Here is a 25,484-nt window from a genome sequence, read left to right as displayed (position 1 = left end):
CAGCACATCTTTACATAATTAAACAAATGCAACACATCTTTGCATAGTTAAACAACTATTCCACAACAGGCATGTGTTTGTTTTGTTGAGAAACAAAGCAGCATGAGTTTCATTTTGGTACTAAGTAGAATGTAAAATGACATCAGAACCTGAGACAGTAGCATCATGTTCTGTGTTGCAAGTAGTCAGCTAATAAGTGACCTTTCAGAGAACAACGTGTTGATGAGTTGCAGATCTTTTGACCAAGAAGATGAAGACAAAATTCGGTCTTAGAGAGTGTCACCAGGGACAAAGCATTTTCATTATACTTTTATGCTCTATCTTCTATTCATCTGGGATTATCAGCTTGTACGGGGCAAGGACCAGCTGTTGTGGGGCTTGAATTGAATTGTGGCAACTGGAGTCATTGCAAATACTATTTTGACAGTGCCCATGAATGTATGTTATCATCTACAATTTGCAGCTACATGGTTGATGTATAAAACTTTTGAATAAAGTGCTTTGAGTTTGTGTTTTTAAAAGTCCTAGAACGCTGAGATTCAATTTCTCTACACCCATCTTAAAAGCTTGAAAATATTTTACCCTAAGCAAATGGTATCATTGAACCTGAGAATAAGTCCCTATTGTGTAGCACTATTTAACATTTTATTACCTCTGACTTAGAAAATATTTCGTGGCTGTATTTAAAAACATTTCTTACAGATATTTATATCTACTATCCATACAGAGAATTTCAAACTGTATTCTCAGTCCTGGAACAGTAGTCCTGAGCCTTTGAATTCCCAGCTCCCCAAACTCTTTGTAATTTGTTATGTAGCTGTTCAGTTCATAAGAAGACGAAAAAAGAAGTGAAATCAAGGGGCTGATGTATTGTGTCACCATGTTTAGTAAATTTCAAATGAGTGGGGAAGAAAACTGCTGCTAACAAGTATACAAAGTATAGTTTTATATAAAGATATAGCTACTGTACAATAACTGGTGACAAAGTTAATTTTCAACTATAGACTTGTTTCTTGCAAGAACACTTGTAGAAAGTTCACGCAGATTAGCTGAAAGTTTGTTTCCAAAACAAAATTTAAAAATACATGTTTTAGGAGTATTCCATGGAAATGCAAGCCAAGTCTTCATCGATTCGTGTTTCCTTTGGAGTTTTGCTTTACTAAGCTAGTCTAGTCCACTTTGGTTTGTAACAGAGTATGTGCTACTGATAACACAGGTGAAACAGTCCTGTTCACATATCGTCTGTTGTCTTGCCTGTGGTTTGTTCATTCAACATTCTCATAATCTGAAGCCTAAGTGAAAACATTGATTGGTGCTCACCAATGTATATTCATAAATTGAAAGTGACTTGCTATTTCATAGTGCATAGGTCAAAGCCATGCCTCGAGCTATCTCCTGAAAGTGCTCTTCTTCAACATGATCTATACTTGACTACTTCCTGGTGAGCTGCTACTGCAGGTGTCCCTGAAGTTGTGTGAGTCCATTAGAAACAGCTCTCAGTGGTTTCATTCTTCCTTCATCCATGAATTCCATGTTTGGTCATACTCCATTTCTGGCCAAGACATTCAACAGTCAATGTGCTCTAGGAACTCCGATGAAGGAATTGACTTCATGTGGTTCCAACGAAAGAGAAAGCCAATCAGGCTAAGATTTATATTAATACTACCTTGTAGTTCCCAGGGAACTGTGATGGGGAAGGGGGGAGGTTCATCCCTGTAGATTAGATACAAAGTGAGGCAAAGTAGGGGTTTTTTTTAAGATTTTATTTATTTATTATGTATACAACATTCTGCTTCCATGTATATCTGCATACCAGAAGAGGGCACCAGATCTTGTAATGGATGGTTGTGAGTCACCATGTGGTTGCTGGGAATTGAACTCAGAACCTCAGAACAGCCTGTGCTCTTAACCTCTGAGCCATCTCTCCAGCCCCAAGGCAAAGTAGTTCTAACCCAGAAAACCAGCTTGAATAGCTTCTTTGAGGGAATAAATTTTCACAGGTAACAGAGGTTGACTCTTAGACATGTCAGCCCTTTAAAATATAAATAATAAAATAAACATCACTGTTTCAGACCAAAACATTTTATGGTAACGGTCATGATCTCAGTGATCACATGCTAAGTTAAGCCTGTTTGAAATGAGAGACAGTTAGGAGCTCAAACCAACACAAGCTCATATTCATGGAACTTTTCAGAATGAGTTGTCCAAATACTTGAAAACATAAATGATGAGACGGATATGTTCTGGTGCCATCATGCGTGCAAGGTGGATGAGAGGATGCATGTCAAAGAAGGCTGTCCTAAGGAGTATGGTTAACCTAGAAAGTCTAACCTGGATACAGGTTTGTTTAGGAGTTCCCTAAATAAGAATTAATTTACTGTGTGTTCAGTGGTCAGTCTCATGAAAAGCATCTAAGTTATATGAAGTCATCTTTCAAGGTACATGAACCTTAATTTTCAAGCAAATATTTTCTTGAACATTAACATGAGGCCAAATGGTATTTCTTGTTATAGTTAGAAAATGACATCATAAACTAGTATTTGTCTACAGTTATAAAATATTCTAAATTTGTCCCTATGTTGTTATTTCCATCTATCTTGTGGCACTTTGGGTTGTGCTTTCTGTTGTGTATTTTGATTTCTAGTGTTAATTTTGTTTTGAGATCATAAAAGGGCTTGACATCTCTAAAAGCCCATTAACTTTTTGGTATGTTTTGATTTTTTTTTTTTTTTTTTACATATCCATGTGTTTCTTCAGGCTTTCAAATATATTCCCAAAGTAGCAGAAACTTAGTTTGGTGATTTGGGTTAAATCTGAACCTCATTACCAGAAATGAAATTATAAATAATATTAAAATGTTCACCTTTTAAATATTTTTCCAATCTGACATAAATTGCAAGTTGGCTTCAGTGGTTTGTGTGTGTGTGTGTGTGTGTGTGTGTGTGTGTGTGTGTGTGTGTGTTTGGGGGGGCGGTGATGACCTTCTCTGTGTGTGTGTTTTGATTTGTTTCCTTTATTTCTATATCTCTGAGATTCAGTCTCATGATCATTCCCTAAGAAGCCTGCATGGCTAACCTACAGGCAAGTCTTCCTGTAGGTGGTACATCCTAGTCTACCTTACTCTGCACAGTGTTTCTGAAACCAACATATCTAAAGCATCGAAAGTGTCAATCTATAATTAATGGTGTACCCCACCACCCCCGTTGAAAGCATTGAGAATGCTAAGGAATGTGGGGTTATGGCTGCATCTTTAGCTCTGATGATGGCTTGCTGAGTCATTAAGAAATAAACTGTCACCATTGATTTTCCTGTAAGAAAGACTTCTGGCATGTATTCTGTGAACTTGTTGTGGCTCTAGGGTTGAGAGTGAGCAAATAGACACAATCCCTCCTCTTTCTAAGTTTACAGTGGTGGGGATAGGATCTAACTATAAAATCCAGGCAAACCAGTCTTATTACTGAGTACAAGATATATTCTTCATTTATTAGTAACATCTGTTTATAAATTACCACAGCCAGGCACCGGGAGGGAGGGAGTGTACCCAACAGGGCTTGAAGCACACTGGGTCTTCCAAGGACCTACAAGCACTCTCATTGCCTTTATATGTTGCTGCCAATAGTCTTGATATTTTATATGCCACCTGTGGAGTATTCTGCATATTTTCAATGTATATCCATAGTGTTTTTTGACCAAGATTTTAGCAAAGTATATGAGCTTAGTTATTTTTTTTAAATACATAAAAATAAAATGTCATCAGTTTCATGTTTAATTGTAAACAGTGACGCTGGCTATAATTGTCTTCTTATTTTCTGTATCATTTCTTACAGTTATTGCCAGTTTTCGAGGCACTGTCCCATATGGCCTGTCACTGGAAATTGGAGATACTGTTCAGATCCTGGAGAAGTGTGATGGTGAGTGGCCTCATACTTATGGCTTGAAGTTGTAGGAAGAAGATTCTTGCCCCAAGACTCTGCAGGACACTTCAAAATTTGTCTGTCCAGTTCAGAAACTTTCCTTGTAGTCACAGCACACTATTTCTGACAAAACTTGCTCCTTACATATTTAATGTGCAATTATGGGAAAACAATTAAGAATTATTTTTAAGTTGATTGTGCTTTTTCCTCATTTATCGTCCCCTTTTAGTCCTTTCATGAAGTGTAGAAAGCACTGGAACATGCTCCTTTTGTAGGAGGTCATGACTAACTCTCAGCTTAGAATGTTTTGCTCTAACTCTAGAGATTAAAAAAAAAAAAAAATGAAGGGCAAGCTAAAAAAAAAGGTGCATCTGAGGTTGAGGTTGGAAAGATGGCGCGCCTGAAGCCGAGTAGCAAGAAACCCAGGAGGGATGACCATCTCCTCTCTAGCTTTGTATTCTCTCTTCTCCAAATTTGGAATAAAATTATCCAATGAATTTGAAATGTTAGTAGATATTGTTAATTTATTTATCAGGTAATTCACTAAAAACATCTAATCTATTTTAGATGCCTCCATTCTTGTTCTAGGTCTGGAATTATAGTCCTTGAACAGATCTCAGATAATCTGACTATATTTTTTGTTAACAAAGTTACTAGATTTTAGAATGTCATGAGTACATAAAAAATACCCATTTCCTCCCTAGAAGGCTTCCTGACTTGGGGATTTATTACATGAAAATGTTCTATCCTATGAAGTCTCATATGGTGTTAAATTGTGTTTGGACAAATGACAATACTACCTTTTGCTGGAATCTGGCTTCAAATGCTGATGATTTGGGAATATTTACTCTGTCCACTGTAATTGAGAAATCTAAAAATATAGTAAGGTTTCCTGTGTCATTACTGAAAGCTTTCTCTCTCTTCTCCTTGGTGCATAAATATAAAGTTCTTCTTAAATTGCTGCATAGAAATAGGATACGTATTTAATGGGAGGTAGTAACGAAACCTTTTCTGCATAACATAATAATTATACAAAGGCTTTTCTGGCACTTCTGAAATTGCCAAGAGATTTTCAATTCTGTTAGAATAAATATTACAAATCGATATTCATGTTGGATCTGTTCTTGTGACATGATATTAAACCCTGTGATGCAGACATTCTCACTTCAAGATCAGGCTTCCTTCCCTGAGCTGCAGTTAAGATGATAGACAGGATTTTTTTTGTATATTTTTCTAAGAAAACATTGTGAGGAACCAAAACAAATATACAATGCAAACATTTTCTTTCAAAAATAAACTGGTCAAAAAAATTTAGATAGAGCCTTTCTACATAGCAAATAATTTCCTATCAAAAAGAGAAATGGTGTCTCCACTTATAAAAATATGCTACATTTGTTTAAACTGGCCAAAAAGAGATGCCACCTCAAGAATAGTACTATAAGACTGCTTCTGGGTCATTGACACTGGCAAATCACACTGATCAGCTATTGCAGCGATGAAATTATACAAGCTCATTTGGTCAATGGCTCTTAGGACACGAGGCTGAGCTAGTGGCAGATGGTGGGCTAATGCATGTATACGCATCTGCTGTATCACTGCTGGCCAGGTATTGATACAGGTGGTGGGCTTATGTACGTACACACATCTGCTGCATCACTGCTGGCCAGGCACTATTATAGATGGTGGGCTTATGTACGTACACACATCTGCTGCATCACTGCTGGCCAGGCACTATTATAGATGGTGGGCTTATGTATGTACACACATCTGCTTCATCACTGCTGGCCAGGCACTGGTACTTTCAAATCAAATCTGCGTTTTTCATGAGGAAGAATTTAGAATGGCATTAAATCCTGGATAGATTCTTGCACTTCCCTTAGAAATACTGTGGCCCTTAATAAAATGGGGAGAAGTGGTGCTTAGAGAGGTAAAGTGATGTCCCCAAAATTAAAGAGTAGGCTGAGCTTGGTGTCACAAACCTGGGAAAGTAAGGACAGAAGATTCTGAGTTTGAGGATATCTTAGCCTACATCGACCATATTACAAAAATAAAACAAAAACAACAAAAAATAGCTAGTAAATTGCAGAAAATTTCTTTAGTTAAGCCCAGTGCTTTTGATCCAAGCCTTTATTTCCATTTATACAAATTTCTGGTATAAATTTAATAAAACAGTGTATTAATGAAATGCTTAAACTTAGGGTCAATTGATTTGTTACCTAGCCTAATCCTAGAACTACGGTTTATGCATGTGAAGTCATGTGAAGATTAAGATTCTAACATCAAAGGATATATCATTTGTTATCTTTAAGTATTATCCTGGTTTATGTATTAAAATGAAATAATTATTTCTTCACAGGCTGGTACAGAGGATTTGCCTTAAAAAACCCAAATATCAAGGTAAAAACTGTTATTTCTAATTGTAATTATAGGATTTTTTATTAAAGATGATTACATAAGTTATTTTGCTATACAATTGAAATTAGAGTTGAGCTCTTAATTAGGTTCCAAAAATGGTAATACAGATTTTCATAATTTCGGGAATTCCTTTGAACTGGGATTAAAGTTAAGGTAAGATACTGAAATCATAATTCTCTATAGCCTTCAAAAATTATACTGGCAAGCACTTAAGCTTATTAGATATAAACAAAATCTTTTTGAAGTTTTAGTTTCCCAGAAAGGTAAATTAAAATTCAGGCAGGGAAATATATTCCAAAAGAAATTCTGAACACTGATATTTAATCTTTAAATTTCCTGTGGTATTGTTTGTAAGGTGCCAGGGTGAGGAACAAGTTTGTTTTAGGGTCGTGTGAAGGGTTCCTTAGGTGTAAGGTGCATCCCAACATAGTACTTGTAAGTGCTCATCTTTCTCGCCATTCTAGGAAGGTCCTGAGCATCATTACTTATATTTATATTAAACCCTTAGGAAGTAATGTGACTTTCATTTGGATAATGTGTGACTTTTTATAGTAATCTTTACTATATGCTTTATTGTAATCATCTGAAGCTTTTAAATCTGTTTTCATAGTTTCCTGCTTCATTTCTTTTTACTTTATTTTATTGGTGTGTATGTGCACATGCACACATAGCAAGGCACATAGGTGGTTTGCTCCTTATCTGGCCTTTCCCAGGGATCAAACTCAGGTTGTCAGGCATACAGCAAAGGCCCATTTTGCAGCTCCTCTAATCCATTCATGTACATCATTCATATGTTTGGTTTAATTCTAGCTTTGTTAAAATTGTGAGGAGAAATCATATCATTTCTCATTTTCAAAATACAATCTAAATTCCTTTGCCAGTCTCTTTGCTTAAACATAGCTTCTGCAAGAACATCCAACTGTGTTTAGTTACTTTATTTCATCATTTTAGATCAGTCCCACGGAAAGCCTAAGGGACAAATGAGCATATAAATTTAATTTTTGATACTTTAGTCTTCATTTAAAGTTTTTTTTTATTTTGAACATCTGTAGGGCACTTGCAAATATAGATTTGATATTTAATTATTCATCTAGTGCACATTTCTGAAAAAAATCACTGATTTCTCTGTCACTTCTGTCTCATGTCATAAATTTTGACTTTAACTCTTTTTTATTAAGGTTGCTTTATTTGTTAATTCTGTCCTATTGAAATAAACACATATCTTATAAAAATAGTTTTGAAAACAATCTCTTACTATTTATTACTGTAATATATATATAGATAGATTGCAGATAGATAGATAGATAGATAGATAGATAGATAGATAGATAGATAGGTGAGTTCAATACTAAGCCATCTAACCAGCCCAAATTAGTTTGCTTATTTGTTTGGTAATACCAGGAATTGTACAGCAAACTAGTGTTCTCTCATAGAGTTCCATTGTGAGCTTAAATTATTCACTGTCACATAATTTTCAGCCTGGTCTGATGTTACATGTCTGTAACCCCAGCACATAGGAGACTAAGGTAGAAAGACTGCTGAGTTTGAGGGCAGCCTGGATTACAGAGTATTCCTTGCTGCTTGTCCTATAGTATGAGACCAAGTCTCATAAACCAATTGCCAAATAACAACATCAGAGGTATTTCTTTTCCTTTTTTAAACTACAGTTTTTATATAGAATTATTGAATGCATTTTATTTTATGATTTATGGAGAACAAACTCATTTAGCTGAGCAAAGTAGTAGCCCATAGCCATAAATCAGCTTTGAGGAAACCTAGCTGGAGGATTGCCACAAGTTTCAAGCCAGCCTGTTCTATGTAATAAATTCCAGTCTACATAAGACTACACTGCAAAAGACTCTATTGCAAAAAAATAAGTAAATGAAACAAAAAGAATGTATTTGCCGAGTGAGATTTGATTTATTTCAATTATATTTAGAAAATCTCTAAACATGTAAAGTTGGAATAGGTATTAGAAAATTTTGATTTAAACCACTTTGAATTTTAGCCCATAGAGTATGCTGGTGTTTTGCTGTTCTTCATATTGTCATGGTTGTTAACTGTTTCAGATATATCTGCTTATGAACAACTGACCTTAAGAGACAGCTAGACTGTAACCTTCATGTTTTCTCTTCCAGGGTATATTTCCTTCCAGCTATGTTCACTTGAAAAATGCCTGTGTAAAGAACAAAGGGTAAGAGTGCATTGTATTTATAGTTGGAAAGGTTCTCACAGCTGCTGACTACCTCCAAATTGAAAGGTTTAGTAACTGTATTGCAAAATGAACTAAAGAAGATCAAACCATGGTCCTTGTTTGATCCAAGATACTAAGGCAGCAGATAGAGACAACTCAAGAAGCCATTTCTGAGTGCTGAGCTGCAGGGCCATCTTAGAGTAAGGCAGTCCTCATTGTCCCTCGTTGTCCATCAATAGTGGAACTTGTTTAATCTTAAACAGAGAAGCCGGTTCATCTTCTTTTCCTGATGTTTAGGGAAACATGCCAGGCAGAGACCCTAACATGGTCAGCCATGTGGTCTCAATGCCTGGGAACCTCCTTAATTTCCCACTGGTTATAGAGAGGTGAAGCCTGGGCCAGCGGGATGTTCAGTAGGTAGAGTGCTTGCTGTGTAAACTTGACAACCTGAATTAGATCTCTGGAAGCCCCACAGAGGTCAAAGAAGAGAGCTGATGGCACAAAAGTATCCCCTGACGTCCACATGTGTGCCATAGCACATGCATGGCCTCACACACATCACACACACACACACACACATACACACACACACACACACACACAGACTCACACACACTAATAACAAATAAAAATTAAAACTTAAGCTGTATGTGGTAGTTCACCTTTAATCCCAGCACTTGGGAAACAGAACCAGGCAGGTCTCTATGAGTCTGAGGATAGCCTGGTCTACACAGTGAGGTCCTGGCCAGCCAGGGCCACCTAGGAAGGCCCTGTCTCAAAACCATAAAAACAAGAAAAGCAAAGCCAATCTCTTCTACGTGAGTCTAAAACCATGTCCGGTGTGACTTTATACATTATTCTGCTGTTTGATCTATGGATCACATCTAGTCACAGATTATCACAAATGTGGCCCAATACAAAAACAAAAAACAAAACAAAAAAAAAACCAAACTCACTTAAAGCTGTGCATAAAACCCTTTGCAAGCTTCTTCAGCATGTAATTTAAATAACAACTATTATCACAAAACCAAACATATGCCATGCCTGAATGATGCATTATATTGTGCAGATTTCATTGATCACTGAGGACTTCTTATGTGTTTAAAAATATTTCCCAGTCCCCTTCTAAACTGACTGGAAGTAGCTGTCAGAATAATATTAATCAAATGAGGTCCTACAGAATACCACAGTTCAACATGCCTGGTATTAAGTAGTTAACACAAGTAAATAATTTGTTGTGGAGTGGATCTTGACACATATATTGGTGCCGGTGTCACAAGGAATCATCTCTGAATTATAGTGTAATTTTTATTTTATGGCCAAAATATACAGACTTGGTGATAGAAATTACATATTTATGTAAATAGCAATAAATAGCAACCTTTTATTTGAACTCCAATAGCACAGTAAATAATATATTTAATTTTAATTACACCAAAAATTTCTCAATGTTATTGAAATGGGTGATTTTACATTCATCCTTTGTAAAGCTGTGGTACTAGATTTTAGTTTGGCGAATTAAAATTGACAAGTCATTGAGAATCTGTAGTACAAATACATTGAGTTTCCTTATCTGGATAATTCTTTGGTTAAATAATCTAGGATACTAGTATGCTGTATGTCATATATGCCAGTCCTTTAAACAACTTTAGTAGTTTTTCAAGATAGTGGATTCAAGGTATAGTTTTAATCTGTCAGTGAGACTTACCTCTGAGGCTTCTGTTTGGTTGGCATCCTGAGTTTCTCATTTCCAGTTTTATTTCAGTTTTTTAGTTTTCTTTAGTGATTCTATTTCAGTGTTAAATTCTGTTTCCACATCTTGAGTTGTTTTTATTCAACTGTTTGTGTTATCATAGACTTCTTTAAGGTCTTTATTCACATCTTGATTAAGGTTCTTGAACATATTCATAGTTGTTACTCTGAAATCCTTGTCTTGTGCTTTGGCTAAATGGTTTTTCTCAAGACCTGACACAGTAGGTTGCTGTGGTCTGGAGGAAGCACACCATCTTGGTCTAAGTTCCTACACCTTCCTCCCTGCTGCCTTTATCTGAAGCCATCCTGATGTCCTTCAACTTTTATGCAATGAGCAACCTAGACTTCATCCTAATCTTTTATACAATAAGCCTCCTAGACTCCATGCTACATTGTGTTCAAGGAAGAAAAGAGTCCAAAGGCTCTAGTAGTTTCTTAGGCATCATTTCTTGTCGCTATGATCAAATTACTGGACAAAAGCCGTTTCAGGGGGAAAGAGCTTATTTTAGTTCACAGTTCTAAGTTATTCTCCATCATTGTGTTGAAGGCTAGACATTAAGAATGCTAGGTAGCTAGTCATGCTATATCCACAGCCAAAAGCAGAGAGCTGTTCATTAAAACATGCCTCTCTGTCTGCTTTTGAATTTTTAAATACTGTCTAGGACCCAAACTGAGGCAATGAGTGGTGTTGCCCACTTCTAAATTGGATTTTCCCACATCTATTAACATTATAAAGACAACCCCCCATAGACATAGTCACAGGGTGATCCAATATGGGCAGTCTCTCATCGAGACACCTGCCTCTGGTGATACTAAGTTCTGTCCTACTAGCAATTAACCAAGGCATGCCAGGTGGCATAAGACATAGTTTTAAAATAAGATCATTCTCTCTCTCTCTCTCTCTCTCTCTCTCTCTCTCTCTCTCTCTCTCTCTTTGCTTTATTTAATTTCTAAAATTTAATGTATCTTCTGTGTATGAGCATTTGTCTGTATCCAGGTCTGGGCAACATATGTGTGCCTGGTACCCTCAGATACCTGAAGAGCAGTTTGATGTTAGAACCTAAAGCTATGGATGGTTGTGAGCCACCGTGTGATGCTGAGAATAGAACCTGTGTCCTGTGTAATTGCAGCCAGGCCTCTTGACTGTTGAGCCTTATCTTCAGCTCTCTTTGTTGCTGTTTCTGGTGCACTGGTGTTTGTCTGCCTCTAGTCCACGATCCCCAGGAGACTGCAAATGCAGATAAAGGTGTCCCAGAAGACTTGTAGGTTCTAGGCTGTCCGGCACCAGGCCTGATGGGATTATAGGACAGTGAGAACTCAGGGTAGGTGGGCTCCTTTCTAAAAAGGAGTTGCTGCAGTCAAGGTAGATCCATGGTTCTGGGACTCTAGGAGAAAAACTTTGTCCTGAAACCCTTTAAGACACAGAATGTCTTGTTTTTCCAAAGAGAAAGATCTTCAGGATGTTAATATCACCCAACTTATTTTAAGCAGATTTTTAACCTGATAGGCCAACTGCTAGGACAAAACTGATGTAAAGTGTGTCCCAGAATAACTGACAAAAATACATTTCAGGGCAGCTACTTGAGATATATTATTTCAACAATAATTTGGAGGATTATGTGAATAATACAAAAGAGATGCCCTGTCTGAATGGTATTTTGTGTTTAAAATTTTGTATTTTGTTTAGAAAACGCCAAATAAACTTTCCATGTATTGAATTGTCCGTGGTTGTTTCCTAGGTCTTCAGAGCAAAGTAGGGTCTGTGATGAGTGTCTCTAAATTAGAGTTCATGAGTTAGAGAAGCTGCTCCTGTATTGTTTCATTCTTGCTGAGACCTCACTTTTAAATTGTTAAGTACAGTGGTTAGGATTCCTGGAGATTTCCTGTTCCCTCCCGGGCTTTGTATAGGATCATTTTATAAACTCTGAATCCAAATATTCATCATATAAATTGCAACAGCTGCTTCAAAAGCAGAGTAAATATTCTACCTTTGGGGGTGTCAGGATTCTCCATAGGGTTTATATTACTGTTTACTTTCTTTCTAGTTTTAAATCCCAGTTTTACATTTTCAGCTTCACTTGTGCCTTAGAAAGAAGGGAAATATTCACAAGACAAGTTTTTAGCAATAATGAGAAATCAGTAGAATAGAGCTCAATTAGAGGAAGAATCAAGGCAAGACTTTAGTTTCTGCATTTATGCTGGGAAGATTTCCCCCAAAGAGAGCTGAACACACTTGGACATGACATCATAAAGGACCTGCAGAAGAGTTAGCCTCATGATAATAAGGAATCTCCCTTAATAAGCTATTTCCTTTTACGTATGAAATGTTGGCCTTTGGAAAAATAAACCTGAAATAAAGGAAATAGTTGCCATTGATATTGGTGATTGCATTCTTCTGAGAGGCAGTAATGATAATGGCCATGTAACCTCTTGAATGTGCACAAAACCAGAAAGGACTTGACAAAAGAAACTACATATGGCAAAAGAAGATTCTTCTGTGCTAAAGGTAGAACCAAAGGACAAGCGAAAGACCTGTCCATTTATGGCCTTATGCTGCTTCTCTTCAGGACAGCCATACATACCTGACTAGTAATGCTGTTTCTGACTTTAAAAAAGAAGAGTCTATTGTCCACTACAGAGAGGAACATTCTGGAATGAATATCCTGATATCTATGACATCTTAAGCCTTGGTTCTGCTGCATGGTAACAGTATTAACAATGCACATTTTTTTTTAAATTGACTATTCCAAATAATATAATTAAGGGGTTAGTGAGCTCACAAAGATGTTTAGTGAATGCTCTAGTTATGGGTTAGTTACAAGTTCACATGCCATGCATCCAGATGAATGAATGGTATTTCTCTTACCCCTCTTGAGTCCTGTGGTCATAGCATTTGAATGGCAGAGGTCATGTCGTAGTTGATATAGTCTGGTGATCTTGTCTGACAGATGAAAGCTGTTGAGTTTGGAGAGATTAAAAGAATTGTCTACTGGCCAAGCTGTCACAGGAATAGAACATTTATGTTATTCCTACTCTCCTGCACCATTCAAAACTATAGTCTTGACCTAGATGAAGTGGCTAGTCCCTTGGGCATTGTATTACCCTCACCTATAGTATTCCTTGTATAAGCTCCTAATCACATACTGGTTTCTGGCTGCCATACCTCAGGTGGCTTTCTTTCCTAATTGATCTTCTTGCGTATTTAATAGTATCATCTCTGGTATTTATTTTGTCCTCTTCAATTTCACAGACAATTTGAAATGGTTATTCCCACTGAAGATTCTGTTATCACAGAGATGACATCAACATTAAGAGACTGGGGAACCATGTGGAAACAACTCTATGTGGTAAGTAACTTTTTAAGGGTGTGATTTTTAGTTAGATAATTGTCTTAAGAAGTATGTGACCATGTGTGTGTTGCTGGAGTTTTCTGTTGTCCCTCTAGGTCCAGCCACCACTTCAGCCCCAAATAAGCACACTGAGCTATATTAATTATTAAGCTATTGGCCAATGGCTAGGGCTTCTTATTGGCTAGCTTTGTCTTAAGTATTAATCCATTTCTATTAGTCTAAGTTTTTCCACATGGTCTTATCTTACCAGAGAAGGGTCCGGACATGTTACTCCTTCCTCTGCTACATGGTGTCTCTTTCTGGCAGACTCTCCCTACCTACCTTTCCCAGAATTCTCCTTGTCTCCTAGTCCTGCCTCTGTTATTCAAACAGTATTTTATTCATCACCCAATAAGAGAAGCATATATACAGAAGGGCATTCACCATCATGTGTAACCATCAACTAATATTTAAGAGCTTGCTTTAAGTCACTGGGTCTTCTTTGGAAGTCAGGGATTTTCTAACATCTAACTAAATATGAGTGTTTATGTGGACCTAGTTTTGGATTTCCTAAATATGAAGCTGTTCTCAATACAGATTCCATGGTAGTATATTTCAGTATACCTTACTTCTATGAGTAATTTGAATATATTGTAAATGAAAACTTAGAGTGGGAAAAAGTATTGCAAGTATACTAAGGAAAGAGAGGCAATTTTATGAAAAAGTGGGTTAGAGTTATGTTTGTATATTAATTTGCTTATTATAACAAATAACATTATTTGTTCTGGAGTTGTCTGGCCCTATCCTGTTGGAGCTGGTGGTGTTAGAGCTCACTTGGAATACCCACAAGATAGTTTAACACTTAGATGAGTTGCTGAAGTGTGGTCTTGGTAAACAATCAGATTACATACCTCCAGGGCTCTGTGCTGAGATAGAGTCAAGGAAATACAGATGGGGCTATTAGACTTTTTAATTTTAATTAGAAAGATCATAAAGCCCAAGTATTATTGCATTGAAAGTCATTTTGTAAAGTATTCGAACTACTATATCTTTAAAATACTCAACATACTAGATTTATAATATCTCTGTCTCTCTCCATTTGTGTGTGTATGTGTGTGTACACACAAGTACAAGTTCATGTCTTATTGTAGTTGAGCAAGAGTATCCACTTTTTTTTCTTTAATATGACTGCTAGTGAGGACCAAAGTTGATTTTGTCTTGTTTCGTTATTTCTACATGCTTTTGATGTCATAACCACTCTGGGGCATCTACTTTGGGGACAGACTTGGTTGGTTTGAAGATCTGCACATAGTAAAATCTACAAGTAATATCTTTTATTAATGTTCTTACAAATGGGAAAAGGATTTATTAGCATTTTGTGATACTGGGATAATAGGCAGTTATTTGAGGAGTAAATATGAAATTCAGTCCAGAGATAGATTGACTTTTGGAACAAGGGTAACATGGTCATGTTGGGCTTTCTGGTTTGTCTTTTCCTGGTTACATAAATGCTTTGGTTCATTGTATATTTGTGTATCTTTGGCATTATCCATATGCTCTTTGGCAGTTTTAAAGCAAAGCACCTGACCTCTTCTTTTTGTTTTTTATTTTGTTTTAAAAATTGAGACAGTATTTCTATGTGTAGCCCTGACTATCCTGGCACTCACTCTATACACCAGGCAGACCTTACTCAGAGACCTGCCTCTCTCTACCTCCCAAGTACTCTGCTATGCCCAGCTATCATCTAACCTTTTCACTGAAAGATGTTTGATAAAAACGATAAGTTTTGTAGTTTGCAAATATTATATGAGTTAATGTATTGTGGCTTTACTTTTTCCTCGGGATTGTTGGCTGCCTTGTTTCATAAGGGTGGAGCAAGCAGAAGCAGGGAACAGGGTTCAGATGGCTCTGGGTACAATGGAGATAGCCGTCTGGGAGATGACTTCAGTGAATCAGCTCAGCTTTATTCCTGAATATAGGAAACATATAGGATTGGAGAGCCTGGGGACAAACCCTAATTTGCATTAAGTGACATGGTCATATCGTAAGGCTTTGCATGTGGCAGCAGGGTCCTACAGCAAAGCTCCTAGTACAAGTTTTAGTTAACCATATGTGCAATAGGTGAGGCTTCTAGTGGGAAACTGTTCCAAGGGTGACTTGTACAGCCACTTTGGAAATCAGTATGGTGGTTCCTCAGGAAAATGGGAATCAGTCTACCACAAGATCCAGCAATTCCACTCTTAGGCATAGATCCAAAAGAAGCACATTCATACAACAAGGACATCTGTTCAGTGATGTTCATCACAGCATTGTTTGAAATAGCCAGAACCTGGAAACAACCTAGATGCCCCTCAACTTAAGAATGGATAGAAAAAATGTGGTACATTTACACAATAGAGTACTACTCAGCAGAAAAAAAAATATAACAAACAAACACCAAAAAAAATTGGAATCTTGAAATTGACAGGCAAATGGATGGAACTAGAAGAAACCATTCTGAGTGAGGTAACCCAGTCACAAAGAGACAAAATGGTATGTACTCACTCATATGTGGATTTTAGACATAGAGTAAAGGATTACCAGCCTACATTCCACACTGCCAGAGAAGCTAGTAAACAAGGAGGACCCTAAGAGAGACATGCATGGTCCCCTGGAGAAGGGGAAAGGGTCAAGATCTCCTGAGCAAATTGGGAGCATGGGGGGAGGGGAGAGGGAACTAGGAGAATGAGAAGGGGAGAAGAGGAGGGGTGAGGAGGACATGATGGAGCAGGGAGGTTGAGTTGGGGGGAGAACAGAAGAGAACAAGATAAGAGATACGATAATAGAGGGAGACATTGTAGGTTTACAGAGAAATCAGGCACTAGGGAAATGTCTGGAGATCTACAAAGATGACACCAACCAACAATCTAAGCAACAGAGGAAAGGCTACCTTAAATGCCCTCCACTGATAATGAAATTGATGACTGATTCATCTGGCATTCTATGGCCTTCATCCAGCAGCTAGTGGAAGTAGAAGCAGACACCCACAGCTAAACCTTTAACTGAACTGAAATCCAGTTGCAGAGAAGGAGGACAGATGAGCACAGCGGTCCATACCAGGCTGGTGAAACCCACAGAAACAGCTGACCTGAACAAGGGAGAGCTTTTGGTCCCCAGACTGATAGCTGGGAAACCAGCATGGGACTGATCCAGACCCCATGAATGTGAGTGTCAGTGAAGAGACCTCAGAAATCTATGGGGCCCCTTGTAGTAGATCAGTACTTATCCCTAGCATAGGAATGGACTTTAGGAGCCCATCCCACATGAAGGGATACTCCCTGAGCCTAGACACAAGGGGGTTGGCCTAGGCCCCATCCCAAAGGATATGACAGACTCTGAAGACCCTCTATGGAAGGCCTCACCCTCTCTGGGGAGCAGAAAGAATATGGGATAGGTAGGGTGTTAGTTGGGGGGGGGGAGAGGCAGGGAAGGAGAGGAGGGAGAGGGACCTGGGATTGACATGTAAAATAATCTTCTTTCTAATTAAGATAAAAAAATATTTTAAAAAAAGATACATCAGGCATACAGGCGTAGAAACAGCTTTCAGATAAGGTCAGTCCTCTGGGCTCAGAGACCTTCTCCAGGGAAGGGCAGGTAGAGAGCAGGAAGTCCTCTCTGTAGGGGAGGGAATCTTCCATGTTGCTGAGTTTTAGACTGCAACCTCTGACCAACAGGGCCTCCCAACAAAATATGTATACATTTAGCATATAAAAGAATGTAACTGCTTAAGAAAAATCTAGTTTGTTCTTTTAAATAGTGTTGCTAAGAGCTTAAATAATAACTTTTAAAATACATCTTAATAAATTCAGCAGTGTATGCAGGAAAAGTGTTGAGGAGGACTGCAGCAGTCTTGGTACAGATGCTGGGCTGTTTTATGTCTCTTCTCCCTGGGGCTTTTCCAGGTGCTTTTATTCTTGAATCTTATCAAAGATGATTTATCCCAAGTCCCACACTAAGCAGTAAAGCCAGAGTCAAAATCTAGGTCTGCTGCCACTGAGACATGTTCTGTTTTCCTTTAAAACCAAATCAAACCTTAGCCAATCTCTAAAATAGGAAACTGCAATTCATTTTGTGGGGATTTCTAGGAATTGTTTTAATCCAGTTGTTTAGTATTGTAATGTACTCTTTTCATTTAATACCAAATGGGATACAGTTTTTAAATATTTATGCTTCATAGCTATCCATTTCTTTTGAAATTTAGCTTTTTACAGACTGTGTTTTATGAGAGGATCATATATTTATGTTTGTCATTGTTTTTGCTTTGTTTGTTTGCTTTCCTGTTTGTGTGATAAATTTGTTGGATAAGCCCAGGCTGGGATGGAATGGTGATATTCCTACTGCTTAGCCCTCCTGTGACTAGTATTAAACACAGAGGCCAACATGCCCAGCTCTTTTTCTTAGAGTAGCAGGCAGGGCACATTTGGCAGGTAGACCCATTCATTGTGCAGTGGGACTTCCACTTTTAGAGGTTCTTCTCTGAGAGAGAGCTTACCAGCTAGTTTTCATTTTTATGAAAGACTCCGCTTCCTTCTCGTGTCAGCATCTTCTTGTCAGAAGATGTGTGTAAGATCAAGTTCACCCTACTGAACATGTGCAGGTACATGCCTTTGACCCTTTGATCGTGAGGATGCGATCTCTCTCATATGTCTGACTTTTTATACCTCTCTTAAATAATTTATCCTCATTTGGTGGATTTTTCCTTCCTACCACAGTTACCCTCAAATGTTTCTCAGTCCTCTGCTTATCCAGGAACAGCTTTTGGAGGTGTGCAAGAAATAATGCCTATAAATCACTGTATTCATTCATTTCCACCTCTGGGAGCTCAGGCACAGCTACTGTGGATGCGAACAGACACTGAGCAGTTAATTATAAGAAAATTGTGTTGCAGTGCCCTTGTAATGGCTTGTAAGAGAGTGTACAACATGAGAGAAGAGCAGGCAGTAATAGAAGACAGTAATAGAAAACAGGCTCAATAGAGTGAGTTAGGAGTTGAGAGGAGAAGGAGATTATTTATGGCTTGGAGGATCTGGAACTGGTTTCCTTGAGAAAGCTTGCTGTCCTAGCATGCTTGTCAGATCTGCGCAGTACCTGATGGGTCCTTAAAGAATCAAAAAGAAAATGCATTGCTACATTTTAAATATATATATATATATATATATATATATATATATATATTGCATAGAATTTGATAATTTATATGTCTTATAGCTCTAGAGAACTTTTGGTACACAATAATCTCTACAAATTCATACCAGTATTCACATACACCAGTTCTCAACCTGTGGGTCACAACCCCCTTGGGGTTGTATATATTGGATATCCTGTATATCAGGTATTTACCATATGATTCGTAACAGTAGCAAAATTGCAGTTGGTTATGAAGAAACACTGAAATAATTTTATGGTTGGAGGTCACTACAACGTGAGGAACTGTATTTAAAAGGGTCACAGCAATAAGAAGCTTGAGAACCACTGGTATAGTCTATTAATTATTTTTGTAGAAAACAAAAGCATATCTTATGGCTAAGAAAGATGCCAGGTAGTTACTTACCTAATATCTCTGGGGTAAGGTGTATATTTTTCAATATTGGCAAAGAAACAGTATTTGTTAAGGGCTTATTGTGAACCATGCTGAATAGAACTAGGAACATGTTACTTACCTGGGATGAGCATTTTTCTCCACACTCTGTATGCTAGCTCCTGTGTCTTCACAGTAACTCCCCATGGTAAATACTGTAGTACGAGAAAACTCAAAGAGGTTAATGAATTGCTAGAGTGTTTTATTTTAGAAATGATGCAGGTGGAAGTCAGGTGAAGACCGTCCAACTCCTAGGGCAGTGTTCTTCACCCCGTGCCATCATCACACATGTGGTCACAAACCAATAAAATATCTCCATGGAAAAACAATGCTGTGCAGTTTCACTGATGACTGAACTCATCATCAAGGTTTTTTGAACCCAAGTTCTCAGCCATCTTTCTTCCACCAAACCACGGGGATTACTGACTGGCAGATACACTGAAGCCCTGTGCTCTTTTTTAAGTAAATAAGAAAGAACCATTTTTTTTTTTTATGAGTTTGAGTAATGACCAGATAATATCAGTGAATGTTGATCAATGTTTGGTTGTGAAACATCCTTATGTGTCCAAATTTATGACTTGATTGATGAAAAATTAGGACCAACCTTCAAGAAATAAGTAGGCAAGAGTATTTTCCATGTCATTGGTTTAAGTTGCATGCAGCCAAGACTGAGACAAAAACATGAGTAGTCAGGGAAAACTGCTTGACAGGGGTAGAAGTCAGGCGGCACCTGAAAGCATAGAGAGCTTAGACAGAGCTCAGAAAGAAGCTCTTGGAGAGGAAAGCGAGGCTGTGTACTCAGGCAGAGACCAGGCCAAGCCTGGGGAAGGAGCATAACATCTGTGTTAGGGAATTGAGAAGTCACATTTGGCTTAGACAGGAGAGCAGTGTTGTGTGACTTGGAAGAAAATACACAGAGCGGCTTGTCTCTCTGGGGACAAGGAAGTGGGAAAGATGTGTTGGTGGAGAAGCTGTCTACACCATGGCAAACCGTTGGCCATCCCACCCAGTTTGGTTACCTTCCATTCCAGAAAGAGGACTGACTTCCAAATCTGTGTTTACGTATTCCTTAGAGAAATGAAGGTGATCTCTTCCACCGCCTGTGGCACATCATGAATGAAATCCTAGATCTGAGGAGGCAGGTGCTAGTCGGCCATCTTACCCACGACAGGATGAAGGACGTAAAGCGCCACATTACTGCCAGACTGGACTGGGGAAATGAGTGAGTACTGACAATTACAGGTGCTGGAAGGAGCACTGAAGTGACACCAGTTAAGCCAGGATATGCTGGGAGGAGTCACACACAAGTTTCCCCATTCTTCCCATTCAGATTTTATGTGGACCATCAATGATGGAGCCAAAAACCACATCTAGTGGGTCTGGTGTGAGCACTAAGATATTTTTGCTTTCCAATGCCTGATAGTGTGACAGGGGCCAGGTGGTCACAAGAAATATAATGTTCATGGAGATAAAGTTTCTGACTAAAATGTGTCTTTTCATCCTATGATATTTAGGCACATGTATTTTTTTGTATTGTATACCTCTTCTATCTCACATTGTAGATGGACAGTGTGATGCAGGGAGAAACTTAGCAGCCTCTGCTGAATGTCTTATGACAAGAGCAGAGCTGTGGTAAATTCTGTGCAGGCATACAGCCACTCCGAAGAGCAGCTTAGGAGAGCTCAGGTAAAGGCTGTCATGGACTGAGATTTAGTGTTAAGTAAAAATGTGGGGGACTTACTTAAAATAACAGCTGAGCACTTAAGTAGTAAATCTAATTACTAGAAACTCTGACAAAGCTGATACCCTACTCAGTTTGAATATTAATAAAGGAGTGACAAAATAGATAAGCCAACTTTGTCTATGCTCCTAGTTTGCACAAAGACTAAGGCAATGGTGTAATTTCTTAATATCCTGCAAGGCCACACCCTTACCTTCTTTAATATTATCAAGAACCTATTTGCTACTTGACCTTCAGTGGATCTTAGCACAGAATGTTGGGAGGGTATGGAGAGTGAGAGTCAGCATGGTACACAGAAAGAAAAAACACCAGGAAGGAAGCCATCGGTAGGTAATGCACCACTTTCTGAATCTGGAAAAACCCATCTGGAAAGAAAAAGTTGCTTCCCCTAGATATAAGAAGTGGCTTTCTCAGAAGCCACCTAGGCTTATTTCAAAATGTTAAGGGAATGTACAGAACACTACCATATTTTAACCCTCCATCTCACCATAGTACTTGTCATATCTTATTGAATATGATATGCCACTCAGCTGTTTACAGACAATAAAATATTCAATTGGAATATGACTACGTGATTCATTTCTATGAGAAATAAAAGCAAGAAGACGGGTGTGTGATGGCAGGAAGAACATTGAATTAGGGACACCTTTGTAATATTTTCTTTTTGTTTTGTCTTTTTCTTCCCTGCATTTGTTTTTTTGTCTATTTGTGTGTATGTGTGTGTGTACATGGTGGTTAGAGGACAGCTTGTAGGAACTGGTTCTCTTCTTCCACCATGTAGGTCCTAGAGATTAAACTCAAGGCCTCAGGATTGATGGCAAGTGCTTTTACTCCATGGGCCATCATACCTGCCCAGATTATTTTTAAAGACTGTAAGCAAATTTCTGAAACCTTCTTTGTCATATGAAAGAACTGAGATGGAATTACAAAAGCCCTTTCAGCTTCATGATTGGACAGAAAACATGCTGTGCCTCCTGCTGGGTTGGATTTGCAGCCTTGGTGTTGACTTTCTCCTTTGTGACTGGCCTCACATGGTCTTTTTGTATATTTGTTTGTCTGGTTGATCTTCTTCTTCTTCTCCTTCTCCTCCTCCTCCTCCTTCTCCTCATCCCCCTCATTGTCCTCCTCCTCCTCTTTCTTTTGTTTCTCCATGAGGTTTCTTTATGCAACCCTCATTGTTCTGGAACTCACTCTATAAACCAGGCTGGCCTCAAACAGAGATCCTTATCCCCCTGCCTCCCAAGCGCTGGGATTAAAGGTAGGTGCCACATTGCCCAGTTCACTTGGTCCTTATTCTTATTTTTTTTCACTTTTGTAAACTTTTTCCTTATTCTTATTTTTAAAATCCCTTGACTTTTTACTTAGAGTTGGTTATTGGTCACTACGCCAGTCCTCATTTAAATGAGGACTAGTTGGTTAATAAGGATGTTGGATAGAGTTAGATTATCAAAAAACCACAACAAAATGTGGAACAGGCAAGCAAGCAAACAAGCCAGTCTTTTTTCAGTTTGATGAAGAGAAACAGAAGAATGGAGAAACAGAAAATTTTTATATTTGGACTGTATTGAGGCTAAATTTTTGGCTTACATGAGTTCTAGCTTGTTTTTGGGGGGGCAGTTCTATGGCTAATTTATAGTAAATTAATAAAAAAATAATGCATGAAAATGAACAGTATGATTTAAATCATTCTTAAACTCATGAATTTTCTCATGCTCTTAATCTATTTTCTTTAAATTTTATTGAAAATTTATTTAAGAATAACCAACATATGGGTTATACATTTGCCATATTCCTTTAAAGATAAATTCGTTCCCTTATTAAAGAGTGCTAAGTGCAAAGAGAATTAAGATAATTTCTTTGCCTATTAAATTAGGTCATATTGTCCTGAAAAATGATCTGTCAGCACATAAATCTCTTACCAAACATAATTAAGAATGTGTTCAGTGTCACGTTGCATATCACACTGCTGAAGAGCAGTGAAGAGGAGGCCTGTCCATTTAGGGAGCTTAGATGAATTAGGAGATGACCCATCTTGTTCCCTAACAGAATCAGTAAAAGTAGTTCTCTCCTGAAATCCCCAGGCAGAATTAAAGAGGGGATATAGATTTCTGTCACCCATAGAGTCCATGACAGCCTCTAAAGTCCTGTTGAGAGTACATGGAAGGATGAAGACCTTCATCCTTCTTCCCGATGTCACAGAGTGTTTTGGTGGCTGCGATGATATAAAGTTTGTCTCTTCCTTCCCAGCCCTGGCTTTCTGTATCCTGTATGGCCTTGCTCTATCTGTTTTCTCTAGGCCTTGCCTGGTTTTTCCATTTTCTTTGTAAGGCATTGCTGATTCTATTCTGTGAGCTAAGAAACCTCAAACAGTGGCTTGTTCAACCTCAGACAGTACCTGTTAACTGACAAAAAATGAATAGCAACACGTAGGATGTTTTTCTCACAATTATGACTTCAAGAAGCCAGCAGCAACTGACAACTTGGGCTGCTCAGAACATAGAAACTCTGAATACTACTTCTGTCAGTAGAAGTTCAGGAAGGGCCAGGCACAAGCTCACAACTGACTCTGATCTTACTCATTTTGGTAGTGCTAAACATGTGTGGCCCTTCACAGAGCTTTTCTTTCTAATGTTATATGGATGGGTCTGAATTCTCAGGTTCAGAGTCACAAAGAAGGAATATCTTTGACAACCAGGAGATAAGCTATTGGGCCTCCTTGCATTGAGCATGCTATGCCAACCCCTCTGACTGCTGGCCAGCTTCAGATCGTTTCCACAGATGTCAGGTGCCCACATGAGGGACAGCCTGATATATATCATCAAGAGGAGACAGTCATACACATGCCCTCTACTCTTACCTCTCCCAGGAGAGAATGGAGCTTAGGCAACCCCTCTTAGAAGGAACTTTGACTAAGGCAGGTGCTAAGACTCTTATGTGATTGTATGTTTTGTATCCTGTAATACAGGTCTTTCATCAGCAAGGTACCCTGATGTCAAATGATACCTCATGACCTGGTTCAGTGACTCCTGGGAAGGGACAGAGAATGGGAACTGACCCTGTTAGAGTCCCTGGAGTAGAATAGCATGGGAAGATGTGACTAGTTTGAGAATAAACAGCTGTACTTATTGTGATCTGAAAATTGGGCTGAAAGAATAGATGTGCAGTTTCTTTCAGTATTTGAACATCATTTAAGAACATGAGAAGGATTTTAGTGTCAACTGACAGTCTTCCCATTTTAACAGCTAGCATTTTTTCAGGGTGGCCAGGCAGTGCTTGGCTTGAAGTAGATGCTGAATTAATCATTTTAGTGATGCAACTTTAATGAGATTTTGAAGCATAGAATTTCAGGACTCTCTGTTATTTTTAATACAAAAGTTAAGAAAGCTGTAGTTCTGTAATTAGAAGTGCAATGCCAGAAGGTTTCTATCTTGGAGAGTGATGCTATGAGAAGGCTGCAGAGTAAATTATCCTCAACAAACTAAGCATGAAAACAGGAGTGTGAAAAAGAGGGGAGTGTGGCTGACAGGGAGCATTACGAAGGCAGTGGGGAGCCTTTTGAGAGATTACAGATGCATAAGGAGGTAATGGACTTTTGTGGCACAGGTATCAGTGGTGCACAGTGGTTGACCTAGAGAGGAGCATGCTAATAATATCACTGTGTGTGTGTGTGGGGGGGGGGGCGGGACTGTCAGGGAACAAACAGGGTTACACTCATGTTCTGCTGTCCATGGTAAGACTCCTAAAATGAAAGCCATATCAATAACCTGTGTAGTTGCTAGAACCTAAACTATAACCACATACTGGCTACAGTGACACCTGACACAAAACCATTTCACCATCAACAGCCCAAGCCTAAGCTGTGCTGTCTCATGCCTTTGTAGTCTTACCCCAAAACTTGCCATGAATGAAAAACATGTGCAAGTTCCTGGGGCTTTACATGGGGCATATTAACTTTGGGTATCCTAGATTGAACCCTAAAGTCTAGACTTCTGTCTCACCGCTTCCTTTTTCTAAGGCAAACTCTAGTTTCTAGTGTACTCCAGATTAGAAGGCTTCTCTGCTGCTGGTTTGTGGGCTGTTGAAAAGTCCTCACACCACGCTATCAAATGGCAGGATTGTTTCATTGAGAGCACAAACTATCCCACCATAATTTGCCTCTGACATATTCTGTTTCCCAGTTTTGCCCAACCTTGTGCTGTGTCCATTGCAATTGCAGATACAAGTCATGCTAGACACAAATGGGGGAAAAGTGTGGCTGATCAGGTTTGATTACATTTCCAGACACTGTAGTGAAAACATGCCTAGTACATTCCATAAAGGTAACTTGTCTCGCAAATGTTTGAAATTTGTTTTCTAGACAACTGGGACTAGACCTGGTGCCTAGGAAGGAGTACGCCATGGTAGACCCCGAGGACATCAGCATCACTGAGCTGTACCGACTGGTAGGTGCACAGACATTTGCTCGCCACCTCACTGCTAATTTTGTGGTTTCCATGGCATTCTTCATGTTTTAAGAACTGGG

At 38.5% G+C, this 25,484-nt stretch overlaps 1 protein-coding gene across 7 annotated transcripts in view; it reads left to right on the top strand.

Annotated features, from left to right (window-relative positions):
• The window catches only part of Dock4 (dedicator of cytokinesis 4), a 392,331-nt gene that overhangs the window by 164,029 nt on the left and 202,818 nt on the right, over positions 1 to 25,484 (top strand). For all 7 annotated transcript variants that reach the window (XM_027419722.2, XM_027419723.2, XM_027419721.2 and 4 more), the window contains 6 exons: positions 3,828 to 3,911; positions 6,271 to 6,311; positions 8,468 to 8,523; positions 13,526 to 13,622; positions 20,295 to 20,443; positions 25,320 to 25,404. In XM_027419722.2, coding sequence (XP_027275523.1) covers positions 3,828 to 3,911; positions 6,271 to 6,311; positions 8,468 to 8,523; positions 13,526 to 13,622; positions 20,295 to 20,443; positions 25,320 to 25,404 — 512 coding nt within the window. The remainder of the gene's footprint in view (positions 1 to 3,827; positions 3,912 to 6,270; positions 6,312 to 8,467; positions 8,524 to 13,525; positions 13,623 to 20,294; positions 20,444 to 25,319; positions 25,405 to 25,484) is intronic.

The sequence above is a fragment of the Cricetulus griseus genome, chromosome 5 (assembly GCF_003668045.3).
Source record: "Cricetulus griseus strain 17A/GY chromosome 5, alternate assembly CriGri-PICRH-1.0, whole genome shotgun sequence".
Classification (NCBI taxonomy): domain Eukaryota; kingdom Metazoa; phylum Chordata; class Mammalia; order Rodentia; family Cricetidae; genus Cricetulus; species Cricetulus griseus.
Note: the sequence above shows the minus strand (reverse complement) of the source record. Positions and strands in the feature narration are given on the sequence as shown.